This window comes from Caretta caretta, chromosome 9, assembly GCF_965140235.1.
Source record: "Caretta caretta isolate rCarCar2 chromosome 9, rCarCar1.hap1, whole genome shotgun sequence".
In the NCBI taxonomy this organism is placed as follows: domain Eukaryota; kingdom Metazoa; phylum Chordata; order Testudines; family Cheloniidae; genus Caretta; species Caretta caretta.
Window position 1 is genome coordinate 56,666,506 of NC_134214.1, and position 21,904 is coordinate 56,688,409.

At 47.6% G+C, this 21,904-nt stretch overlaps 1 protein-coding gene across 3 annotated transcripts in view; it reads right to left on the reverse strand.

Moving 5' to 3' along the window:
* Window positions 1-745: 745 nt before the first annotated feature.
* KLHL30 (kelch like family member 30) overlaps window positions 746-21,904 on the reverse strand; it is a 30,043-nt gene continuing 8,884 nt past the window's right edge. For all 3 annotated transcript variants that reach the window (XM_075132334.1, XM_075132335.1, XM_075132333.1), the window contains exons 3-8: window positions 17,654-17,813; window positions 13,566-13,652; window positions 12,607-12,762; window positions 12,036-12,224; window positions 9,821-9,966; window positions 746-5,429 (exon numbers count right to left, since the gene is read on the reverse strand). In XM_075132334.1, the coding sequence (XP_074988435.1) occupies window positions 5,178-5,429; window positions 9,821-9,966; window positions 12,036-12,224; window positions 12,607-12,762; window positions 13,566-13,652; window positions 17,654-17,813 (990 nt within the window). In that variant the 3' untranslated portion in view covers window positions 746-5,177. The remainder of the gene's footprint in view (window positions 5,430-9,820; window positions 9,967-12,035; window positions 12,225-12,606; window positions 12,763-13,565; window positions 13,653-17,653; window positions 17,814-21,904) is intronic.

Consider the following 21,904-nt stretch of genomic DNA (forward strand, 5'->3'; position numbering starts at 1 on the left):
CACTGAAATCCCCAGGTCCTTTTCTGCAGAACTGCTGCCTAGCCAGTCGGTCCCTAGTCTGTAGCGGTGCATGGGATTCTTCCGTCCTAAGTATCTCAAGTCTTAGCCAGGTGGTGAGTAAACATCCTTTAATATATTCTGTCTGAGAAAGGGCAATATTGCCACCATCTAGACCGTACTGAATCAGGGGCTGCAGGGTGCTCAGCCTGTGAAAGTCCTGTGATTCCTCCAGGTAGGATTAAAGATGTGTTACACAAACTACAGATTATATCATATTTTGCAATGCATGAACTCCGTGTGGGTTGATGGTGGTGCAGGAATGAAAGAAAGACCACTGCCCTTTAGTGGATGGAATCAGAACTGCTCCACTGTGCTGTTTCAGACTGGCAGATTCACCTTCAGCTAATGTGGCAGAGGCCTGTGCCTTTGAGGTGGGCATAGCCTGGTTCTCTCCCCATTGCCACCATGCAGCTTTCAGTGGTTTGGGTGTGGAGCACAGTGCCAGCCCTGCAGGCCATGACTCTGTTCTAATATGGACTAGGTACCTGAGTCTGGTAACAAGGGGCCAGTGCAGACACAGCACTAAGCCAGAGCCAGCGCAGGGCACACTTCCAGTTTCAGTAGATAGGAAAGGTGACAGGTGACAAAGAGGGCGAGCATCTCATTGCAGGCCCCAGTGCACTGTAGGAAGAAGGCCCTGAGCTGCAGGCAGAGGAGTGACATTGGAAAGAAAACAATACAGCAATAGAGCCAGGGGAGAGCTGTTTATTTTCTGCTGTGCTCTGAAACAGTGCTTCAGTTCAGTTTGCAAACATGGTAAGAAGAGTAAATGGTGAGACACATTAGTGCCAGTTATCTGACTCCGGAGATGCCTGCTTAAACTGGATACAAATTGGGACCTCAGATCCCCTAAAATGATCATAACCTGGTTAGCAACATTGCTTCACACACTGAACATTTGGAGCCAGATCCTTGGAGCTGCTGAGGTCCATGTGTTGCCAGAGCAGCACATAATGCCTTTAAAGCTGCCACAAAGAGCCCATTACTGATTCCCCAGAGCTGGCAGAATCCTGGACTAGCACAGGAAGCATGTCAGGGTCAGCTGTGCCTTATTGCTGTCTGGCCAGCAACAGCATTGCGAGGGGACCATTCTAGCTCTTGCAACTTAGAGCAGTCCTGTGACTCCTCTAAGTTGTGCCAGCCACCAGTTTGGCCCCTGGCCAGCCCAGGATGGGCGGGGAGACATAAAGGTGGTTTAGTGCTACCTTTGCCTTTCCTCCTAAATACACTGAACATGAGCCTCGCAAAGTTGAACACTGCACCCTTTATTTTTACACGATAAATTTTTATTTCACTAGGAACATTCTGAAACAATTCTGCTGAGCACATCCAATGCTGCATGGCTGTTACTGTGCTGCAGAGAGCTGTCAGCTCCCAACAGCCATGCCGAAAGAAATATTGTCTAGTATGGTAGCCATTCACCATTATCTTGGTTAGAGAGGTACCATGGAGCGTGATCGCACACTTGGTCAGTTCCCACCCCGGAGTAGGTTTGCAGCCTGTTGTGAGCAGGATGACTGGGATCTGGCCATGGGCTGCTCAAAACCCAGGAAAATGGTGCAGAAAACAGCAATATTTCAAAGTTGTTGCCGTCTTGCAGGCTCCGAAATTTTTTCTCAAAATTGTCTGCTGTTATTTTTATCAAAGTCATTTTCCAAATGTTACATTTAACAACACCACCATGATTCACTTGAAGCTTCGATGAACATTTGGCAAAAATATTGTGCCAAATGTTGCTAATGTCAGCAGCAGCTGGAGGTGTAATTCCTGGCTCAGGTTGACATACACGCTTTAGCTCTGCTCATGCTAGCACCCAAAATTAGCAGCCTGGACACCATGGCCTGAGGGTGGCTCAGGCAACCACCCAAGCACAACTCAGGCTGGGGATCCTGGGTCTGTCCTCAGGCAGCTAGCCACGCTGCTATTTTATGTGCTAGCTCAAACAGAGCTATTGTGTGTTCATTGGCCCTGTCATAAAAATAAAGGGTATACAGTGCTAGAAAATCCCTCCTGGTCAGAGGCAAAACCCTTTCACCTGTAAAGGGTTAAGAAGCTAAAATAACCTCGCTGGCACCTGACCAAAATGACCAATGAGGAGACAAGATACTTTCAAAGCTGGAGGAGGGGAAACAAAGGGTCAGTCTGTCTGTGTGATGCTTTTTGCTGGGAACAGATCAGGAATGCAGTCTCAGAAACTCTGTTAAGTAAGTTAGTAAGTAATCTAGCTAAAAATGCGTTAGATTTCCTTTTGTTTAATGGCTGGTAAAATACACTGTGCTGAATGGAATGTATATTCCTGTTTTTGTGTCTTTTTGTAACTTAAGGTTTTGTCTAGAGGGATTCTCTATGTTTTGAATCTGATTACCCTGTAAGGTATTTACCATCCTGATTTTTACAGAGGTGATTCTTTTACCGTTTCTTTAATTAAAATTTTAAGAACCTGATTGCTTTTTCATTGTTCTTAAGATCCAAGGGTTTGGGTCTGTGTTCACCTGTACAAATTGGTGAGGATTTTTATCAAGCCTTCCCCAGGAAAGGGGGTGTAGGGCTTGGGGAGATATTTTGGGGGAAGACGTCTCCAAGTGGGCTCTTTCCCTGTTCTTTGTTTAACATGCTTGGTGGTGGCAGCATAGGGGTCAAGGACAAGGCAACGTTTGTACCTTGGGGAAGTTTTTAACCTAAGCTAGTAAGAATAAGCTTCGGGGGTCTTTCATGCAGGTCCCCACATCTGTACCCTAGAGTTCAGAGTGGGGAAGGAACCTTGACAGGCCCAAGATGAGAATCATACCTGCCAGCTGCAGTGTAGACAAACCCTGGGTCTCACTGACTGGGGATGACCCACCCCAAAAGGGTTTTGGTGGAGAGGCTCTTCTCTGAACCTTCTCCAGGAGGTTTATTTGGAGAGGGAGCTGGTGATCCCAGGTTGAGCTGAGTCAGGGTGATAGATAAAGCAGCACGGGAGGATTTAGCAGCATCAGTGGAGATTACATGGCTAAATCATAGCCTGACTCTGTGAGAGGGGCTCCCACAGAGATTGCTTTGCTGTCTTCAGACTCTTGATGGGCCAATGGCTGCTCTCAGTTTCACTAGTGTAACTCCAAAGTGACCCAATGAAGTCAGTGGAGGCACTCTGTATTTCACTGATGTAACTGAGAACAAAATGTGGCCCCATAGCACAACACTCAGTGAATGTGGAAGACAGGACTGACAAGCGCTCAGCTGTAGGCTTTGAACCCGGGTTGTAGGTGAAAGAAACAGTTTGAAAGAAATGACTTACTTGCAGACAGCAAAAAAATAAAAGAAATGACCAATTACCAGGCCCTTTTCTCTCTGCTCATTAGCATCACTAAGAGCTAAGTGCAGATGGTGGCAGCAAAAACACGACTCCTTTCTACTAAAGCAGCAGCTGACTCAGTATTGGGCTGAGGCTGTCTGAATGGTCTGGACTAGTTAGGGCCATGGCATAGAGACCACTAAATAAAATGAGTCTCACACATTGTATGGAACATTCTGGCTATCACTTCCGATAACACTCAAGGTGCACACACAGGACAGGCTTCACCAGGGTTCCACTCGGCATGCTTCCTGTGTTGCTACAGAAATCCAGTTTCAGATTCGGATTCTCTTGATGACAGAGTTTGGCTCAAGCGTCTATTCCACATCAGTTTGGGTTATCTTTTTTCCTACTCTCAGTATATATACAGGCGGAGCCTGCAGGAGCCTCACAGGACTTAGCAACGAAAGCAACGGGAAAAAGACAAATTACAAAATCAAACCCACCATTGCCATGGAAGAGCTGTATTTCAAGCCCATTTCATGAGCTAGGCCTAGGGATTTCAGTATGTAATGTTGACTGCTCCCAGCAGGTGTCACTGTACAGCAGGAGGGTTTATTACCTCTAATCCAGTGGTCTCCAACCGTTTTAGACACAAGATCACTTTCTGAATTTAAGTGCAACCCAGGATCTACCCCGCCCCTTCCCTGAGGCCCCACCCTGCTCACTCCATCCTCCATCATTCGCTCTCCCACACCCTCACTCACTTTCACCGTGCTGAGGCAGGGAGTTGGGGTGCGGGAGGGAGTGCAGACTCTGGGCTGGGGCTGAGGGGTTTGGAGTGTGGGAGAGGGCTCTGGCCTGAGCCTGGGGCAGGGGGTTGGGGTGCAGGAGGGGGGGAGGGTTGCAAGCTCTGGGAGGGAGTTTGGGTGCAGGAGGGGGCTCCAGACTGGGGCTGAGTGCTGAGGTGCACAAGGGGGTATGGGGTGCTGGCTCTGGGAGGGGCCTCAGGGCTGGGGTTGGGGTGCAGGAGGGGGTGCACGATGCAGTCTCTGGGAGGGAGTTTGGGTGCGGGAGGGCTCCAAGTTGGGGCTGAGTGTTGGGGTACAGGAGGCTGTATGGGGTGCTGGCTCCAGGAGGGGGCTCAGGGCTGGGGCAGAGGGTTGAAGTGTGGGAGGGAGTTTGGGGTGCAGGAGGGGGCACAGGGTGATGGCTCTGGGACGGGGCTCAGGGCTGGGGCAGGGGGCTAGGGTGCGAGAGGGGTGAAAATTCCCGCCGGGCAGCACTTACCTTAGTCAGCAGCGCAGCGGGGCTAAGGCAGGCCCCACACCACTCCTGGAAGCAGCCAACATGCCCGTGTGGCCCCTGGGGGGTGGGGGGACATGGCTTTGCATGCTGCCACTCTCTGTAGGCACTGCCACCACAGCTCCCATTGTCCGCAGTTCCCTGTTCCCAGCCAATGGGAGCTGCGGAGGTGGTGCTTGTAGGCAGGAGCAGCATGCGGAGACCCCTGGCCCCTCCTCCAGGGGTTTTAGGGGCATGCTAGCTGCTTCCAGGAGTGGCGTGGGGCCAGGTTCTCGGCAGGCAGAGAGCCTGCCTTAGCCCCACTGTGCCACTGGACTTTTAGCAGCTGGAGATCGCGATTGACTGTCAGAGGTCCCAGGATCAACCAGTCGATCGTGATTACCGGTTGGTGACCACTGCTCTAATCCAAGGTCCACATGAAACATGAAGGCAAAAATACATGCAAAAATGGTGATAATTCAAACAAATAAACCATCACTTTGTCCTTCCAAATCCTGGGCAGGACCACTCAAGCCCTAAGTGAGGGTCCCAGCCTCTCCTACTGGACATGGTTTCCCAGGAAGGGCTCTGTCCACTTTGATGTATCCATGAAGATGGAGGAAGAGCTGTGGTAGAGCCAGAGGCACGGCAGGGCTCCCTCCCTTGTCCAAATATCTTTAGCACAATCATAAACTTCCATCTCCACCCGGTAGTCACCATCCAGGCCCTTCCAGCGTCCACCTGTCACAAAGAGTTTGCCTCCCAGTGGCACCATGCCTCCGTTTTCATGCAGAGTGTGAAGCAGCTGCACCTGAAGGAGATATCAGTCATGATATAGGGCTATAGCTCACTCACACCACATCACAATATATGGAATCCAGGCTGCCTTACACAGGAGGCAGTCATTATATACAGACAGACAAACAGAGTTCCGCACAGCTTGAGTTCCAGCTTTGTCTCTGGTTCTTTACCAGGCGCCACACCCTGGTTGGAACTCTGTACTGCATACAGAAACATGGAGGGTCTGAGTAACATCCTGCAAGTAAACATCTTTCCATCTCCATTTCCTACAAGAGGAAAGGGGGTGGAAGAACAGGTTTGTCTTCAGTGCAGAGTTAACTCAGGTGATTGACATCCAGATTAGTCCAGTCTGGGTGTGTGCAGCCACACTGAAAAGCCACATCCCAGTTGCTGAGCCCTTATTGGCTCTACACTCTCTAGGACTTCTAGGGGCACATCCCATGGTTCTTCGCACTGCAGTGAACTAAGCCCCTCTGGGATTCTTTCCCAGTGAATTGTGGGAGAACTTGTCTGTCCTTCTGGGCATGCAGGGTGAATTGTGGGAAGGCACTGGAGGACTGTCAGCACTGGAGGGATTTATCCTCTGTCCTCACTGCAAAGTGGATGGGTTACCAACCCACATAAAAGCAGTCCAAGTACTCTATCTAACACATAACCCAGCCAGGCTGGCTTTCCTGGGCTGAAAGTCCCACTAAACCCAGGTGAGCTCTTTTGGGGGTCAGGGAGAACTCGCAAGGAAGACCCTGAATGAATTGCACAGGGCACATATGCAATAAGGAGTCACTTCTGGGCTCAAATCTCGAAGAGCTCATAAGTGGAATGAGGTTCTGGGATCTCAACCCAGGTCCTAGAGGACCCAGCAGCATTGTTAAGATGTGATGAGACATCCATGTTACTGAGCTGAATGGGAATTGCATGAGGGGCCCTGCTACAGTGCCATGACTTGTGTGCATCAATCATATCTAGTGCTGAAGTGGGGCTGGCACGTTGTTCCAGCGATGCCCTGGGGCCCAGCACTTACTGAAGAATTTAAAGCTTTCATTAAAATAAATAAATCATTTTCCAAATGAGCCACTGAAATCCATAGGGAGGGCTTCAGGTGCTGAGCACCTCTGAAAACCAAACTGCTTTCATGCAGATACTTAACTGGGAACTTAGGTGCCTAGATGTGAAACTTTTGGCCTAAGTTTGTAGCTCAGATAGCTGTAAAGAAAACTTTGTAAATCCCACCCAATAAATACAGGTAGCTTATAACAATAGCAGCCGAATAGCCTGAGTACTGGACTAGGATTAAGGAAACCTGGGTTCTAGTCCTGTCTCTGCCACTGGCCTATTGGGGAATTTGGGCAAGTCACTTCACTTCTCTGTGTCTGAGTCTCCAGCTGTAAACAATAGAGATAATGATAGTTTGTGCATTACTGATGAAAAGTGCTGGTGAGAGCCTTGCAGTATTATTATTAAAAGAGCTCCCAGGTGTCCCAGAAACATCTTAACTAATTTAATCTGTCTGTGGTATTTCTATGGTGCCTATCACACTGGGATTTACATATCAATGAGGAGTTAAATCTGAAGCCTAATTATGACACTTACATATCATAAGAACATAAGAATGGCCCTACTGGGTCAGACCAAAGGTCCATCTAGCCCAGTATCCTGTCTTCTGACAGTGGCCAGTGCCAGGTGCCCCAGAGGGAATGAACAGAACAGGTAATCATCAAATGATCCATTGCCTGACGCTCATTCCCAGCTTCTGGCAAACAAAGGCTAGGGACACCATCCCTGCCCATCCTGGCTAATAGCTATTGATGGACCTAACCTCCATGAATTTATCTAGTTCTTTTTTGAACCCTGCTATGGTCTTGGCCTTCACAACATCCTCTGGCAAGGAGTTCCACAGGTTGACTGTGTGTTGTGTGAAGAAATACTTCCTTTTATTTATTTTAAACCTTCTGCCTATTAATTTCATTTGGTGACCCCCTAGTTCTTGTGTTATGAGAAGTAGTAAACAACACTTCCTTATCTACTTTCTCTACATCAGTCATGATTTTATAGACCTCAATCATATCTCCTTTTAGCCATCTCTTTTCCAAGCTGAAAAGTCCCAGTCTTATTAATCTCTCCTCATACGGAAGCAGTTCCATACCCCTATCATTTTTGTTGCCATTTTCTGAAACTTTTCCAATTCCAATATATCTTTTTTGAGATGGGATGACCACATCTGCACACAGTATTCAAGATGAGGGCGTACAATGGATTTATATAGAGGCAACATGATATTTCCTGTCCTATAATCTATCCCTTTCTTAATTATTTCCAGCATTCTGTTCGCTTTTTTGACTGCCACTGCACATTGAGTGGATGTTTTCAGAGAACTATCCACAATGACTTCAAGATCTCTTTCCTGAGTGGTAACAGCTAATTTAGACCCCAGTAACAGCTAAATTAGACCCATAGTGACATGGCTAAGTAGGTTTCAGTAGTTCACTCAGCCAGGGTGGCTGGCTATTACCGGAGCTCCACTTCCATAACCCCACCTCAAAATATATACAGGACAAAAGTGGCATAAGACCCAGCTAGGGTCACAGGCCCTATCCCTTCTTTCTGAGTCTATCAGTATCACTTTTATTACAGTAGTGTCTAAGCTGAGACTGGGCTCAAGGCCCCACTGTGCTAGGTGTTGTACACACCTGGAAAGCAATGACAGTTACTGGGAACTTACAGGCTATGACAGGTGGTGAGAAAAAGCTGGGGCAGGGGGGGAAGGGAGTCCTGACCAGAGCAATACCCAGAAGTTGCGGTGCTTACACTGAATCCTGACACCAGAACAGGTGGGTGGGATGACATGAAAGAAATAGACAAAGTAAAGCTGGGGCTGTAACTGAAATCAGCCAAGTTACCAGCCCATTCTGTCTGCCTGCTTGCCCCACTTTGCACAAGGACACTTGATCAGGATACCTTCAGCTTCTCCTAGACCAATGGTTCTCAACCAGGTGTCTGGGGCCCCCTTGGGGGCCACGAGAGGGTTCAGGGGGTCCGCCATGCATAGCTGGTATTATACTCGCTAGGACCCAGGGCAGAAAGCCAGAGCCTCACTGCACAGGACTGCAACCCAGGGCCCAAAGCCCACCACCCAGGGCTAACGTCAAAGCCTGAGCAATTTAGCTTCACAATGCTCCCTGTGGCATGGGGACCTGAGTAATTGCCCTGCTTTCTACCTATGCAAAAGATGTTGTGGCACAGCTGGGCCATGGAGCATGTTGGGGGGGGGGGGGGCCTCAGAAAGAGAAAGGTTGAGAACCCCTGTCAGAGATGACCGGTGTCAGAGTAGCAGCCATGTTAGTCTGTATTCACAAAAAGAAAAGGAGGACTTGTGGCACCTTAGAGACTAACACATTTATTTGAGCATACAGCTCACTTCATCGGATGCAACTGTCAGAGATGATGCTACTAAAGCTGTGCTGGGTGATCCTAGACCTGAGGAGCACTCTGCTCTACAGGCAGAGAAGGAAGGAGAACTGTGCATTCTATGCTGAAACAGTTAACAGACCAGTCCCAGAACTGGAACCAATGGGTGACCAATGGAGCACTGAAAGTTATTCATAAGCAGAAAAAAAGGAAGCTGAGGGAGGGAGAGACTGGCAGGGCTTTCTCTGCACCTGTCTGGAGTATTGGCAGCTTGGTCAGCTGAGCACTGACGCCATGTGAACAGCTGCAGCAGGATTTCAGAATGATCTTGTGTAACCCAACCCTGCAACAACATTAAACACACAGCTCCTTGAAGGCCAGCGGGGCCCAGGGAAGTGGGTTATGCCATGTTGCTTCCTGAGGCCCCCTCACTCCAAGTCAGGTCTTTTTGGGGCTCTGGGATAGGCATTTAGGGGGGTAGAACAAAGCTACCAGCTACCAGCTTCCCTTTGGCCGGAGAATCACTCAGAGACGAGAACAAGCCTCTGTTTGAGGGTCCCATTGCCAGGGACTCGGGTGGTAGAAGCAGCAATGGCTGGGGCTTTACTTTGAGCTGTGGGGAAATGAATTTGGGGGTCTCAGCTCACTGGCCCCTCACTCCAACCCCAGTCAGTTCAATAGATGGTTGTGGCAGACACTTACACAGAAGGAATGCAGAATGGAACTAGCCTCCAGGCCAAATTGCCCACAAGCCACAGAAGAAGTGGTCTGACCCAAGGCCATGTTAGTGGGTCAATGTGGAGAAGCCTAGGATTGAATAACTATTGTGACCAAGCCTTGCTTTCTCCCAACATAGGGTTATAGAGAAGGGGTGTCCTGATACTCTGGGTTAGGCACTATGAAATCCACATACATATCAAATAGAGCCCTCCTTCCAACATGGCACTGGGGAATCCATGTCCACCATGGTGCACCCCAGTGACCCACTCCACCTACCTTCTGCCAGATGTTAGCATCTGGATCATACACATACACCTTCTTTGTGTTGTCCCCAATGAGGTAAACTGCTCCATGCAGGGAGGCACAGCGCGGGGCAGAGAGGTACTTTGGGATGAATGGGGATGCGATTACACTCCACACATCTGCCAGAAACAGCCATCATCAGTTAGTGAAAGTGCTTAGGAGCCTTGACTAGTAATAAAGTTATCACAGGGTGTTAATGAGTCACAGGGTGATAGAGTCACAAGGACGGGAGAGAGCAGGCTGGCCCACCATAGTAGCTTGCTGGGCTGATTCCCATATCACTTACACTGGTGTAAATCAGGAGTCAACCCATTTACATTCATGGCATTATATGGGTGTAAATACTCTCAGAATTAGGCCCTATAACTGACCTCTTACCATATGGGCCTTGGGCAAGGCAGTCATGAGGGGTTTTCGCCATGCATTGTCTGACCTGATTAACATTAGCCTGGCATGTAATTCACTTGTAGGGAGCAAACTGTGGTCCTGAGACCAGTTGGACACTGGCATGGATGTGAAGAGGCAAAAGAGGGAGCATATTTTGGAATTGTCTCAATTTATCTATCTTTGTGCTAGTTTCAAAGGTTAAAGCTTCTGGTGAGTCCATATGCGGTTAAACTGGGCTACAGTATTTAAATCAGCTAATGGAGTGAAGACACATCTCTTCTTTCACAGGAACTAGACAGCACCAGTCTCGCTTTAACCATTCTGGTGTATCATTTAGGGACAGAGCAAAGGCTGATTCTGGGTACCAGCTAACATAGGCTTGTCATATGACTCCTTTACGCAAGGTATTCTAATGCTCACTTTGTATAACTTTGTATAACTTTATATAACAGTCACTTTGTATAACTTCAGGGCAATGTATCTAAGACCTTCTGAGTAAGAGGATGGCTGCCAGTAAAGGGTTTCCTAAACATGTGAGCCACTAATAGCTCCAAAATAACTTTCCAGGCTCATAGATCATCATATTGTCATGTGCCACTGCCATATCATGCTGATGTCATATGCACATTTGTCCCTCTAAGACACACTTAGTGGCAGCACTGGAAAGGGAATCACAAAGGAGCCAGCACACCTGGCCTTCCAATGAAGAACCACATCAGATGGGGGAAAGAGTGTCCACATGGTAGTGGGAGACACAGGGCCAGAATGTGAGACCCTTACTCCCCCTGGGAAACAGTTACTCACTTGAGCAATATTATTATAATAATACCCAGTTCTTATGTCATGCTTCTAATAAATTGCTCTCACAGTGCTTTACAAAGGATTCAGTATCATGATCTCAATTTTACAAATGGAGAAACTGAGGCACAGAGAGGTGATGGGGCTAGCTCTAAGTCACCCATGGGCCAACTGCAGCACCAGGGATAGAAGCCAGCTCTGAGTCCCAGTTCAGTGCTCTGTCCACTAGGCCACACTGCCTCCGCTTGCCTTCAATAGACCTAGCTTGTGTAAGTTAATACTCACTAGGGAGAGTAAGAGGTTCACAATCTGGCCCACAGTGAACATTTCCTGAACTAGAAGAGAACACAAGTCTGCGGTTCACTTTGGGGAAGAGATGATAGCTGAGGCTGACCCAGTTTGCTCATCCATAATACTCTAAATCACTGTGTAGGTAGCACTTTTACCTCATTTAAATTTGGTTCATGCTCACTAATGTTCTCATACTGGGTCTTATGAAACTCCATGTAAGTAAATTACCAGAGACAGTTCAATGTCTTGTATGTTTTAAATAACTGGAAATGGCTACATGAAACGGGCAGCAACTGTTTGGAGTTTTACCGTACCTAAGGGAACAAAGCACCAACCCTAAGCTGGTGGAAATCAGTATCGTTCCATGGAGGGCAATGGAGCTATGCCAAGTCACCCCAAGTTAAAGAATTTAGGTCTTGACACAGAATGAGTGCCGAATTTACAGCGTCTCTCAGCAGGAATCCTTGCTTCCTGCTGCACAATGGGCACCACGTTCCCTGGCCCCTGATTCGAGATGAACAGGCTGACACAAACATAACTCACGCATCACACACTCACATATGCTCTGGTTCTATTTCATGCAGGACAACACACGTTGTAGGTGAACACGTTGATGCACGTGTGCCAGGACTGGCACAGTATTGTTGGGAGGGACCTTTCTGAGGCTTGGGCCTTTGCATCCAAAATTCCTGTTGCTGTTCCTTCTCCTTACCTATGACAGGGTTGTAACACTGCAGTGTTAGTGCATTGTACTTGACAGCACAAGAACCAATGAGGTAGAGCTTCCCCAGACATCCAGTTGCAGTGAAGTTGCTAACATACTTCAGGGCAGGGCTGATGGGGCACCAGCTATTATTATAAGGGTCATAGCACTCCACCTCCACCGTGTCCACTGTGGTCCCTACATACCAAGAGAGGAGACAGGTGAGAGGTTAGCACAGCACAGGGAGTATTATTTGCATTGCAGTAGCATCGGGAGTCCAGAGCCCCACTGTGCCACATGCTGTACAAACACATGACAAAGAGACAGGCCCTGACCCAAAGTGCTTCCAATCTCAGTACAAGACAGGAGACAACAGATGGATACAAAAAACAGGGAGCACAAGGAAACAATTTGACCAGAGCGATCAGCATGCTGAGCATGCTGGTCTGCAGGCTTCTCAGCAGGGGATCTGAAGGAGGACAATGAGCTGGCCTTATGGGTGTCTCCATACAGAAGGGCCTTATCAGAGACTGACAGACAAGAGAGAGGGGAGGTGGCCAGAGAGATGGATGGTGCCTACCCCCAATGGCATAGATCTCTCCATTGAGGACAGCACTGGCATGGTTTGTTCTGGGTTTCAGCATTGGTGCAATGAGTTTCCATGCACCCTCCTTGAGACGGAAGCACCAGGACTGGGTTGTGGACCAGGTGTCATTCTGCGTCCCCCTGGAGCCACCTAGGAAGAGAATAATCCATCACACACAGAGAGAAAATGTTGTAAGGTAGAGTCAGCCCTGCCCAGGGTAGTGGTCCTACACTGCATCTTTTGCCTTGACATCTAGGCCCCTTTACAGGCATTAAATTAAACTGTGATTTGACGACAACTTTACAAAGAACACAGCACCACAGGCTGCTGGCTGCAGCTCAATAGAAGCAAACCCCAGAAAATAAAAACAAACTAATCTAAAGTCCAAACAAACAAAAGGTCACCAAATTTAAACACAGGCAGATTGTGAGAAGGAGTAAAATCCACAGGAGAGAACCCTCTACTGAAAAGCCCAGCTACTGCCAGGCCTAGCGAGATGAACTTCAGCAGGTACCAACCATGGTAGATAGAGAGACAAGGGGGTCTCTCTCGAAAAACCACACCATCCAAGCATGAAGTACAGCCTGGGACATAATTAATTCATGGCACTGTGGTGTCATGGGCCATTCTTCCATTCATTAATTTAATTAAATCAATCAAAGAGCGCTGAACTTATACAACCTGAAAATTGCTGAACTACTGCCCAGGAGCAATGTGATAGCACTGAACTTCCTCAGAGTTGCTGCTTATTAGCAAAATGTCCTCTGGATGCCACGGAAAGAGTAACATTTATTAAATTAATTTGTCATTTATTTTCTCTGTTTCATTAAACAGAAAAAAATACCCTGTGGGGCCACCAGCCCAGACACGTGAAGGGAAACACAAGGAATTCCAAGGTTAGGTTCCAGCTTAGGTTCAGCGGAGGGGTTGGATGAGATCCCCAAGTTACATACCTGTGACATAAACATAATTATTTAGTGCCACCAGAGAAAAGCCCCATTTATTGTAGTCTGGAAAGTCAGGAAGAGCCATCCATCTTTCTGAAACACAGAAAAGTCATAAAGAACCTAAAGGCTTAGACCAGATCCAAAGGCATAAGCCACTACATACTTCCCAGTGCTTCTGTCTTCCCAACATATGACCGAAATGCAAGACAACATGCCTCCTCTGCTCTAAATAATGGGTAGGATCAGAACTGTTAAAATGGTCCCTTCCCCAGATTTCCCTACCCCCCTCCAACACTCCCCTAGCTATTTGGCACAACTGGTCTTTAGGAAATTCACTGGAGCCAGATCCTCATGTACTGCTGCAAATGGAAGGAATATTGAACAGGAGTCTTTACAGCTCGCCAGTAACAAAAGCTGGCCAAACTCCACCAAGTTTTTGCAATACATTGAACTGCACAACTGCCATTCATTTCACTCTGGATGTATTCTTGGAAAGGAAAGTAGGAAGCCTAAGAACAGCTCCTATTCTATTCTGAACAGTGTTACGCAGGCTCCCTTAAACAACACCCCAATATTCCTCAGCCATCTCTGCTGTAATGCTGTAGGAGATAGGTGAGGAAAGCTTACAAGTGTAATTCTGATGGAATCCTTTCCTCTTTTGGTATCCAAATGGCTCCACCCACAGTTCTTAAAGAATCAAAACTAAACCGGCCATTAAAATGGAAATCTCCTCATTCTGTGGGCCCCATCCCAGCTGGTGTAAATCAACACAGTTCCACTGACCTCATGGAGCTACAACCAACTGGGGATCTGGCCCATTACCTTCAGTGGCATTACAATAATTTACACCTACTGGGGATCCGGCCCTGATACTGTAGACATGTACTAGAATCCCTGTGTCTGCCTCTGGCAGTCACCAGTGCTTTGAGCTTCCACCATACCTGTCTGTGCCACACTGTACATGGCGTGAGGGGAAACCTGCCCCACGCCTGTGGAAATCAGTTTGTGCCTGGAAGTGTGAGATTGCGTACACTTCTCATACCATGCAGGACTACAATGGCTACCCACTGACTATTCCACTGGTGCTGGAGTGTATCTCTTCTGTACGATACTGAAGCATACCTGTGTTAAAACTGTTCTGCTGTCTGATGGCCTGACCTACAGCTCACTGAAGTCAGTGGGAATCTTTTCATTGACTTCAATGGACATTTGCTCAGGCTCTTACAACATAGCACGGGGAGGCTGAGACCCGGCTATGTTCATTTGGCTACAGGGGAATTGTGTGTGTTAATTAGCTCTGGTCCTTGCGTACATAATGTTGTCAAAGTCTCCTGCAATTGCATCAGTCTGCCAGGATTATGCCCTGTCTCCACACCCAAGCTGCAGAAAGTCTGACTCATGGGCTTGTCACCTGGGGAATAGAGCTAGCATTAGGCTGTGCGATTGCGAGAGCATCAGCCTGTGGGGAAACCAGCTGTTCAGCGAATGACAAAAGCCAAGGACACCCAGAGCATTACATCACCCTGGTAATGGCTTCATTCTAGGATGAATGCGGCTGGTTACTGTGCGTGTCTAAATCTCTGATGTAAAGGGTTCGCTGGTAGTTTAGCCCCTGTCATGGCCACGTTGTTTGTGAGCCACCAGCACAGGGCCCCGCAGCATGGTTCCAGGACCGCTCTCAGGAACCGAGGCCTCTGAGATACTAAGGAGCTTGCGGCTTGTTATGGACTTGGAAACTGTGACCAGACTCTCGGCACCCAGGCATCTTTTTTTGTTTGTTTTTAATCTGCATTTTAGAACCAATTGGACACTAGAGCCGCGTGAGGTGTGGGGCGCTCTCATCACCCACCCTCCCAGGGCCAGTTCAGGCCTCCATTAGTGGCCCTGTGGATAAGGATGGGCAATAGTCAGAATAAATGAGTCCAATCTGGCTCCACTGAAGTCAGTGAGAGTTTGGCTGCTGGCTTCCATGGAATCAGGATCCAGCATCCTGGGATGGATATGGGGAGGAAGAGTCTATTTTTTGGTCTATGGGGAGACAATGACTGAGAGACTCCATTCCTTCTTGTGCATAGGGTCTGAATGAGACCCCTGTCTTCTCACACAAATGGCTTTCACACCTCCAGTTTGAAAACACTGACATGTAGTTTACTTATTTTAATCTCGACCACCACCCTTTACAGGCCTGGGAAGCAACTCTATTTACAGGGACATACCAACATCACCCCTCTTTGCCAGAGAGGGGTCATGCTAGCCCTGATCATGCTAGCCCCTCCCACTTTCCTTTTCTGTCTCTCATTCCCACTTTGCACTTCCTTCTTATGCACCTTTCTGCTTTTCCAGTTAATGGGTTAACTAGCTCCTTAGCTCCCTAGCAATTAGCCCCAGCTTTTCTCAGTCAGGCCCTTCTCGGGGAAATTAATTGGCCTTCCAGTGAGCAGACTGCTAGTTCAGCTGCTGGTTCTCAGTCCTGCCACATGTATTTTATACAAACAATACTAGCTGGCATTTCAAAGGGGGGTTGGCATCATCCCCTCCTAACAGACAGAAAACTGAAGAGGTGCCAACATTTTCAAAGGTAGCCCCTGAATTTGGGCCCCTTTGTTTAAAACTATAGGGCCTAAGTGATGTGGCTGAGCCAGAGTCAGAGCTGGGAAGAGAAGGCAGGTCTCCTGATTTCAGGTCCTTCGTCCTCTCTAGGGGACCACACACCATCAGCAAACCCACCCACCCACCCACCCACCCCGCACAAACTACACCAAGGCACGGTTAGCTGTGTGAGTTCATCCTCTTGATCCTACTCAATAGCTTTGGACAGGTGACACACAGAGGCTAAGAAGAGACCAGAACACATAGGAACTGGCAGAAGTTTCTCTCTCAAGCTTAAGAGAGAAAGACTGCATATCTATTGCATCACACACTTTGCCCACAAAACTTTTGGGGCCAAATCCAGGGCTCCATCTTCTTAGCACTAATCCAGCAGTGCACAGGGGATGGAGAGTGGTTCGAACAAGGTAGTGGTGTAAGACCTCCAGTAGACAACAGAAACTCCGCTCCAATACTGCAGTTATTCAGCCATCTGCATCACTGAAGTCCTGCCTGAGCTGGATGTAACCCTGGGTGTAGCAAAGAGGCAGGTCTCCCTCAGAGATTGACAGTGAGGGAGGGCCAGATGCCCCCCGGTGGGTGGAACCAGGAAGGCCACTCTCACCATGCCAGAAGCACAGGGGTGGAACAGGAAGTATAAAAGGCGGGCCCTGTAACTCATTTGGGTAGCAGCTGCTAAAGGAGATGGACATGTTTTCCCCACTGTTGAGGTAGGAGCCTGCAGAAGACTTCAGTTACCCTGAGGACTTGCCCAAGCTACCAGAGCTGCCAGACCCAACCAATGCTGAAGAGCTGCTGGGATTGCCACTGGCAGTATACCCTGAGGAGACAGAGGACATACAAGTACACCTTGAGAGGAGGGTAGGAAGGAGCCCAGGGATAGCCAGCTGTAGTCTGGCTGCAGGGGCATCTGAAACATGATCAGTGTGTTGCAGTGGGATTCCTTGCTGACCCAGTGGCAGACTGCTCTGCTACTGTTAGGACCCTGGGCTGGGATGCAGTGGAGTCTGGTGGGCCTGCATCCCCCTATCTTTGGCAGTATTCCCCCTCTTTAGGCCAAGAGGCCTGTACTTGCCTGTCTCCCCCCAGAGCCGGGTTGACAAATTAGACCTGACCTGACCCGACCCCTTGCTGGAGCCTCCTAGTCTGTGTTCGGTGCTCACCCTTCCCTGAAGTCTAGAACCCAAGACTGTGTTTGGTACCCTGCCCTGTCTGAGGGCCTGAGTTCCCTGACTATACCCTGCCTGAGGGTTGGGCTTTAGATTGTTTGGTGTCCTGCCCTGCCTGAGGGCTTGGGCCCCTGAACCACTCACTGCTCTACCCTGCTGAAGGGATCGAGCACCAAGACTGCAACTTTCCCATTATCTTAGATTGTTCTTACAGGGTATGGCCTCCCTCAGAGATTGACAGCAAGGAAGGGCCACACATGCATATGCTGGGCCTGGCCTGAACCTCAGCTAGAAACAGGCTTGGTTTTGCTTGCTTACTGGTCTTGGGATTGTAAAAGGCAAAGTTCTGGGAGACTGGCAACTGCACGTCTTCTGCCTCATGCTCTTCCAGAGCTCGACCCGCGACCACCACCAGCACTTCCTCCAGCTTCTGTGGAAGGGCAAGTAGGCTCTTCTGGACAAAGGACCTGTTTTCCACCTTATAGGAGATAAAAGAAACATGTCACCAGGCTCAGCGGCTAGGCCCAAGCTCCTCATTCTCCTGGACAGGAGTTCTAGAATGGCAGTAAGTCTTTTCTGGTGGTGGGTGGAGAGCCAGGTGGCTTCCTCTCTGGCTCTAGTGGCTGCTTCTCCCTCTGCAGGAGGCTGTCTGCAGACAGTGCTGTATCACTTACACTCAAGGGCATATTCTCAAGCTTTCCTTGGCCACCAGAAGGACTACAAACCTTCTGTGTTAAATGCAAGCTGAGATTCCAATGTCATCACGTGGCTCTGGAATCCAGGGCACATGCCTATGAGTTTATCCAGCCTTGGTGCAATGGGAGTTTTGGAAACGTGCATGCTGCCAGCCCAAAATCATCTATGTTATGGAAAATGGGATGGGAGGGGGGAGAGAGAGAGCAAAGCCTGCTGAGCAGGGAGTTGGGGGGGCCCCATCCACTGCAGCCTCAGCTTGGGCCAGCATTCCCTGCTGCCTGCTCTCTGCCTGACATGCTCCTTCAGCCCCGAGGCTGCTACAATTCACATCATCTGGGTAGAAAAATCACTCTGTCTCCCTCCTTTAGCCCTGTGTGGACTGACCATGCTACTGCTGCTCCCAGGGCTCACAGTGTAGACTGTGTGTTGCATTGCTGCTGGACATCCTCCCACTAGCACTATCTGCCCAAGCAGCACAGCCTGCTTATTGCCTATTAACCACTGTACCTGCCTGCCCAGCAGCTACAGCTCTGGAGCCCTGTGCCAAGCTGGGTTAACCATGGTGGCTGGCATAGGTCCCTTCCCATTCACTGGGAGCATTTGGAGGGGGTTTCTGTACTTGCTTATCCATTGAAAGCAGGTGCCTTTCCTGCCCACAAAGTCCTGTGTCTCCGTGACCCTCACCCCCGCTGCACTCTTCACAAAGAGAACATCAACGTCAAATTACTGTCTACTAGCCATCAAAGGAAACTCTTCCAGTGTCGATTTGATTTAAATCACTAGTCAGGAAGACTTGATTTAATCATGGATTTCTACATAAAAGTGTATTCTTGTTGGGTGTTATAACCTTAATATATATTCTTCACAACTCAGAGATATAGGTTTCATTTTTAGAAAGTACACACTATATATCTTAAGTGATTTATTTTGAAAACTTTTCAGATTAGTTTTACAGCTATATCAGAAAATGAACAATTGTTTGGTTATTTCATTTACCAAAGGTAATTGAAGCAGATATTTATGAAGTCATTGGGAGGTGAACTATCTCCAATTCAACAGGTTAATCAATAATATTTGGAGGATTTTCTTGCCCTGCTGTGTTAGAACATCACCAGACAGACATTTAAATTGTTTTAGTTAACTAAAACAATGATGTTATGTATTCTAGATTTTTTTTCTTCAACAGCAAACATATAATTTAACAAACAAGCATGTGAATTTTTGAATTTAGTTAAATATTCAAGTTTTTTAAAATCAGGTTTGTTTTTGTTAATTGTTAACTAAAATAGTTAATGAAATATATTTTAAAAAAACAAATCAACTATATCAGTTAACTCAATATGAGAAACTTAAAATGGCTTCTGCAACTAACTCAGTTGTCTTCACCTTCATTTTCCTGTTTGTTCATAATCTGGAAAAGAAAAACAAGCTTTCCTGCTTTTTCAGATCCCAAACGATTTCTCAATTTGGAATGAATTAGTTCAAAGGAAGAAAATATTCTTTCTACACTGGCAGAAGAAGCTACTGCTGTTAAAAGTGAGATTATCACTTCAACGGTCTCTGAATCCAAGTGCTTAAGTGACTTCCACCAGTTCACTGGTGTGACTTCCTTTAAAACATCAGCAAACATATATTTCTTGAATGATTCACCCTTAGCTCTGAAGTTTTTATAGTTGGCATTATGGAAGATGATTGCTGGATGTCCATGTCGTAGCCAACTCCTCTTCATCAGCAGTTAATGTTTGACCCTGGTACCTAGTATTGAGGATATTTGCGAAAAAATGAGCTGGAGATAGTGCTTGTCCCATTTCATTTTTTTAATGCTTGTAATTTAACTCTGTCATTGCATATTTCCCCTTTTAAGATCTCATTCAGTTCCTTCCAAATGTCAACAGCACCAGCAATAAAACAGCGATTTCCCTGCACTTTGTTCAAGGCTACAGAAATAGGGCGCTATTCAGGGCGCTCAGCATGTGTTCAACATTTCTCTTAAGCCCAATGTTGAGAACTTCGGCTGTGACAGTGCCATCTATTTTTTCATGATTTTGTTCAGACTGTCATCAAATTAGGCCAGTGCTTGATACAGTGCTCAAAACAGTCCACTACTCAGTTCCATTGCACGTCTTGTGAGAGAGTTAGCTTGGTTCCTCCCACTTTTTTAGAGCAACTGCTGCAAAATGGTGTTACGGAAGTATTTTGCAATTTCAACAACATTAGCCTTTATTTCTGGAACACTGAAGTCTTTGGCTAGGAGGTGCATCAAATGAGCACTGCAACCGTATGTTAGCTGGGGACTCTCTTCATTCTCTTCTAAATTTCTTCTCATCTTGGATACATTTGCAGCATTTTCTGTGACCAAGCTGCGTACTAGACATTTGAATTGTTTTTCACAGTTTGTTATAGTTTTTACTGCTACTTCTTGTAAGTATTCTGCTGTGTGTGCATTTCCTAATGTATCAATTGTTTCTGTAAGGAAGACATTCCCTTCTTCTGTTGTCACAGAAGCACATACAACAGGATCATTATGGACATTGCTCCACCCATCAAGACTCAGGTTAACAATTTCACCCTCTAGACCTTTTGCACACTGCTCAATTTCTTTCCTCCAGTTTCTCCAGCGATTTGGCTGCAACATCTGCTCTGTTCGGTGGACTGTATCCTGGTCTTAATGACTGAACCATGTTAATGAAGTGTGGGTTCTCAATCATACGGAAACGAGAGTTTGTTGCATAAACAAACCGGGCAATTTTTTCATCAATTACCTCTTCTTGTAATCTGCTGGTTCTTATCACAAACTTATCCATGGTTGTCAGGTCCGGCTCTAGGCACCAGGAAAGCAAACACGTGCTTGGGGCAGCACAATTCCAGGGGTGGATGGGAGAAAAGCGGTACCCCTTTTTTTCCCCCCCTTGGGCACTTACGCTCTCGGAGGATCCAAAGAACTGAGGAAGAGGGACGCCTGCTGAAAGAAACATGCTAGCTCCAGGCTGGATGCCAGGGCATAGACATTGACAAGAGGCAACATGAGCCCTTCCACCCAAACCCGGAGGTGCAGCAGGTGCATCTAGTCCAACCCCCTGCTCAAAGCAGGACCAATCCCCAACTATATCATCCCAGCCAGGCCTTTGTCAAGCCTGACCTTAAACTTCTAAGGAAGCAGATTCCACCACCTCCCTAAGTAACGCATTCCAGGGTTTCATCACCCTCCTAGTGGAAAAAGTGTTTCCTAATATCCAACCTAAACCTCCCCCACTGCAACTTGAGACCATTACTCCTCGTTCTCTCATCTGCTACCACTGGGAACAGTCTAGATCCATCCTCTTTGGAACCCCCTTTCAGGTAGTTGAAAGCAGCTATCAAATCCCCCCTCATTCTTCTCTTCTGCAGACTAAATAATCCCAGTTCCCTCAGCCTCTCCTCATAAGTCATGTGTTCCAGACCCCTAATCATTTTTGTTGCCCTCTGCTGGACTCTTTCCAATTTTTCCACATCCTTCTTGTAGTGTGGGGCCCAAAACTGGACAAAGTACTCCAGATGAGGCCTCACCAATGTCAAATAGAGGGGAACGATCACATCCCTCAACCTGCTGGCAATGCCCCTACTTACACATCCCAAAATGCCATTGCCTTCTTGGCAACAAGGGCACACTGTTGACTCATATCCAGATTCTCGTCCACTGTAACCCCTAGGTCCTTTTCTGCAGAACTGCTGCCTAGCCATTCAGTCCCTAGTCTGTAGCAGTGCATGGGATTCTTCTGTCCTAAGTGCAGAACTCTGCACTTATCCTTGCTAAACCACATCGGATTACTTTTGGCCCAATTGTCTAATTTGTCTAGGGCCCTCTGTATCCTATCCCTACCCTCCAGAATATCT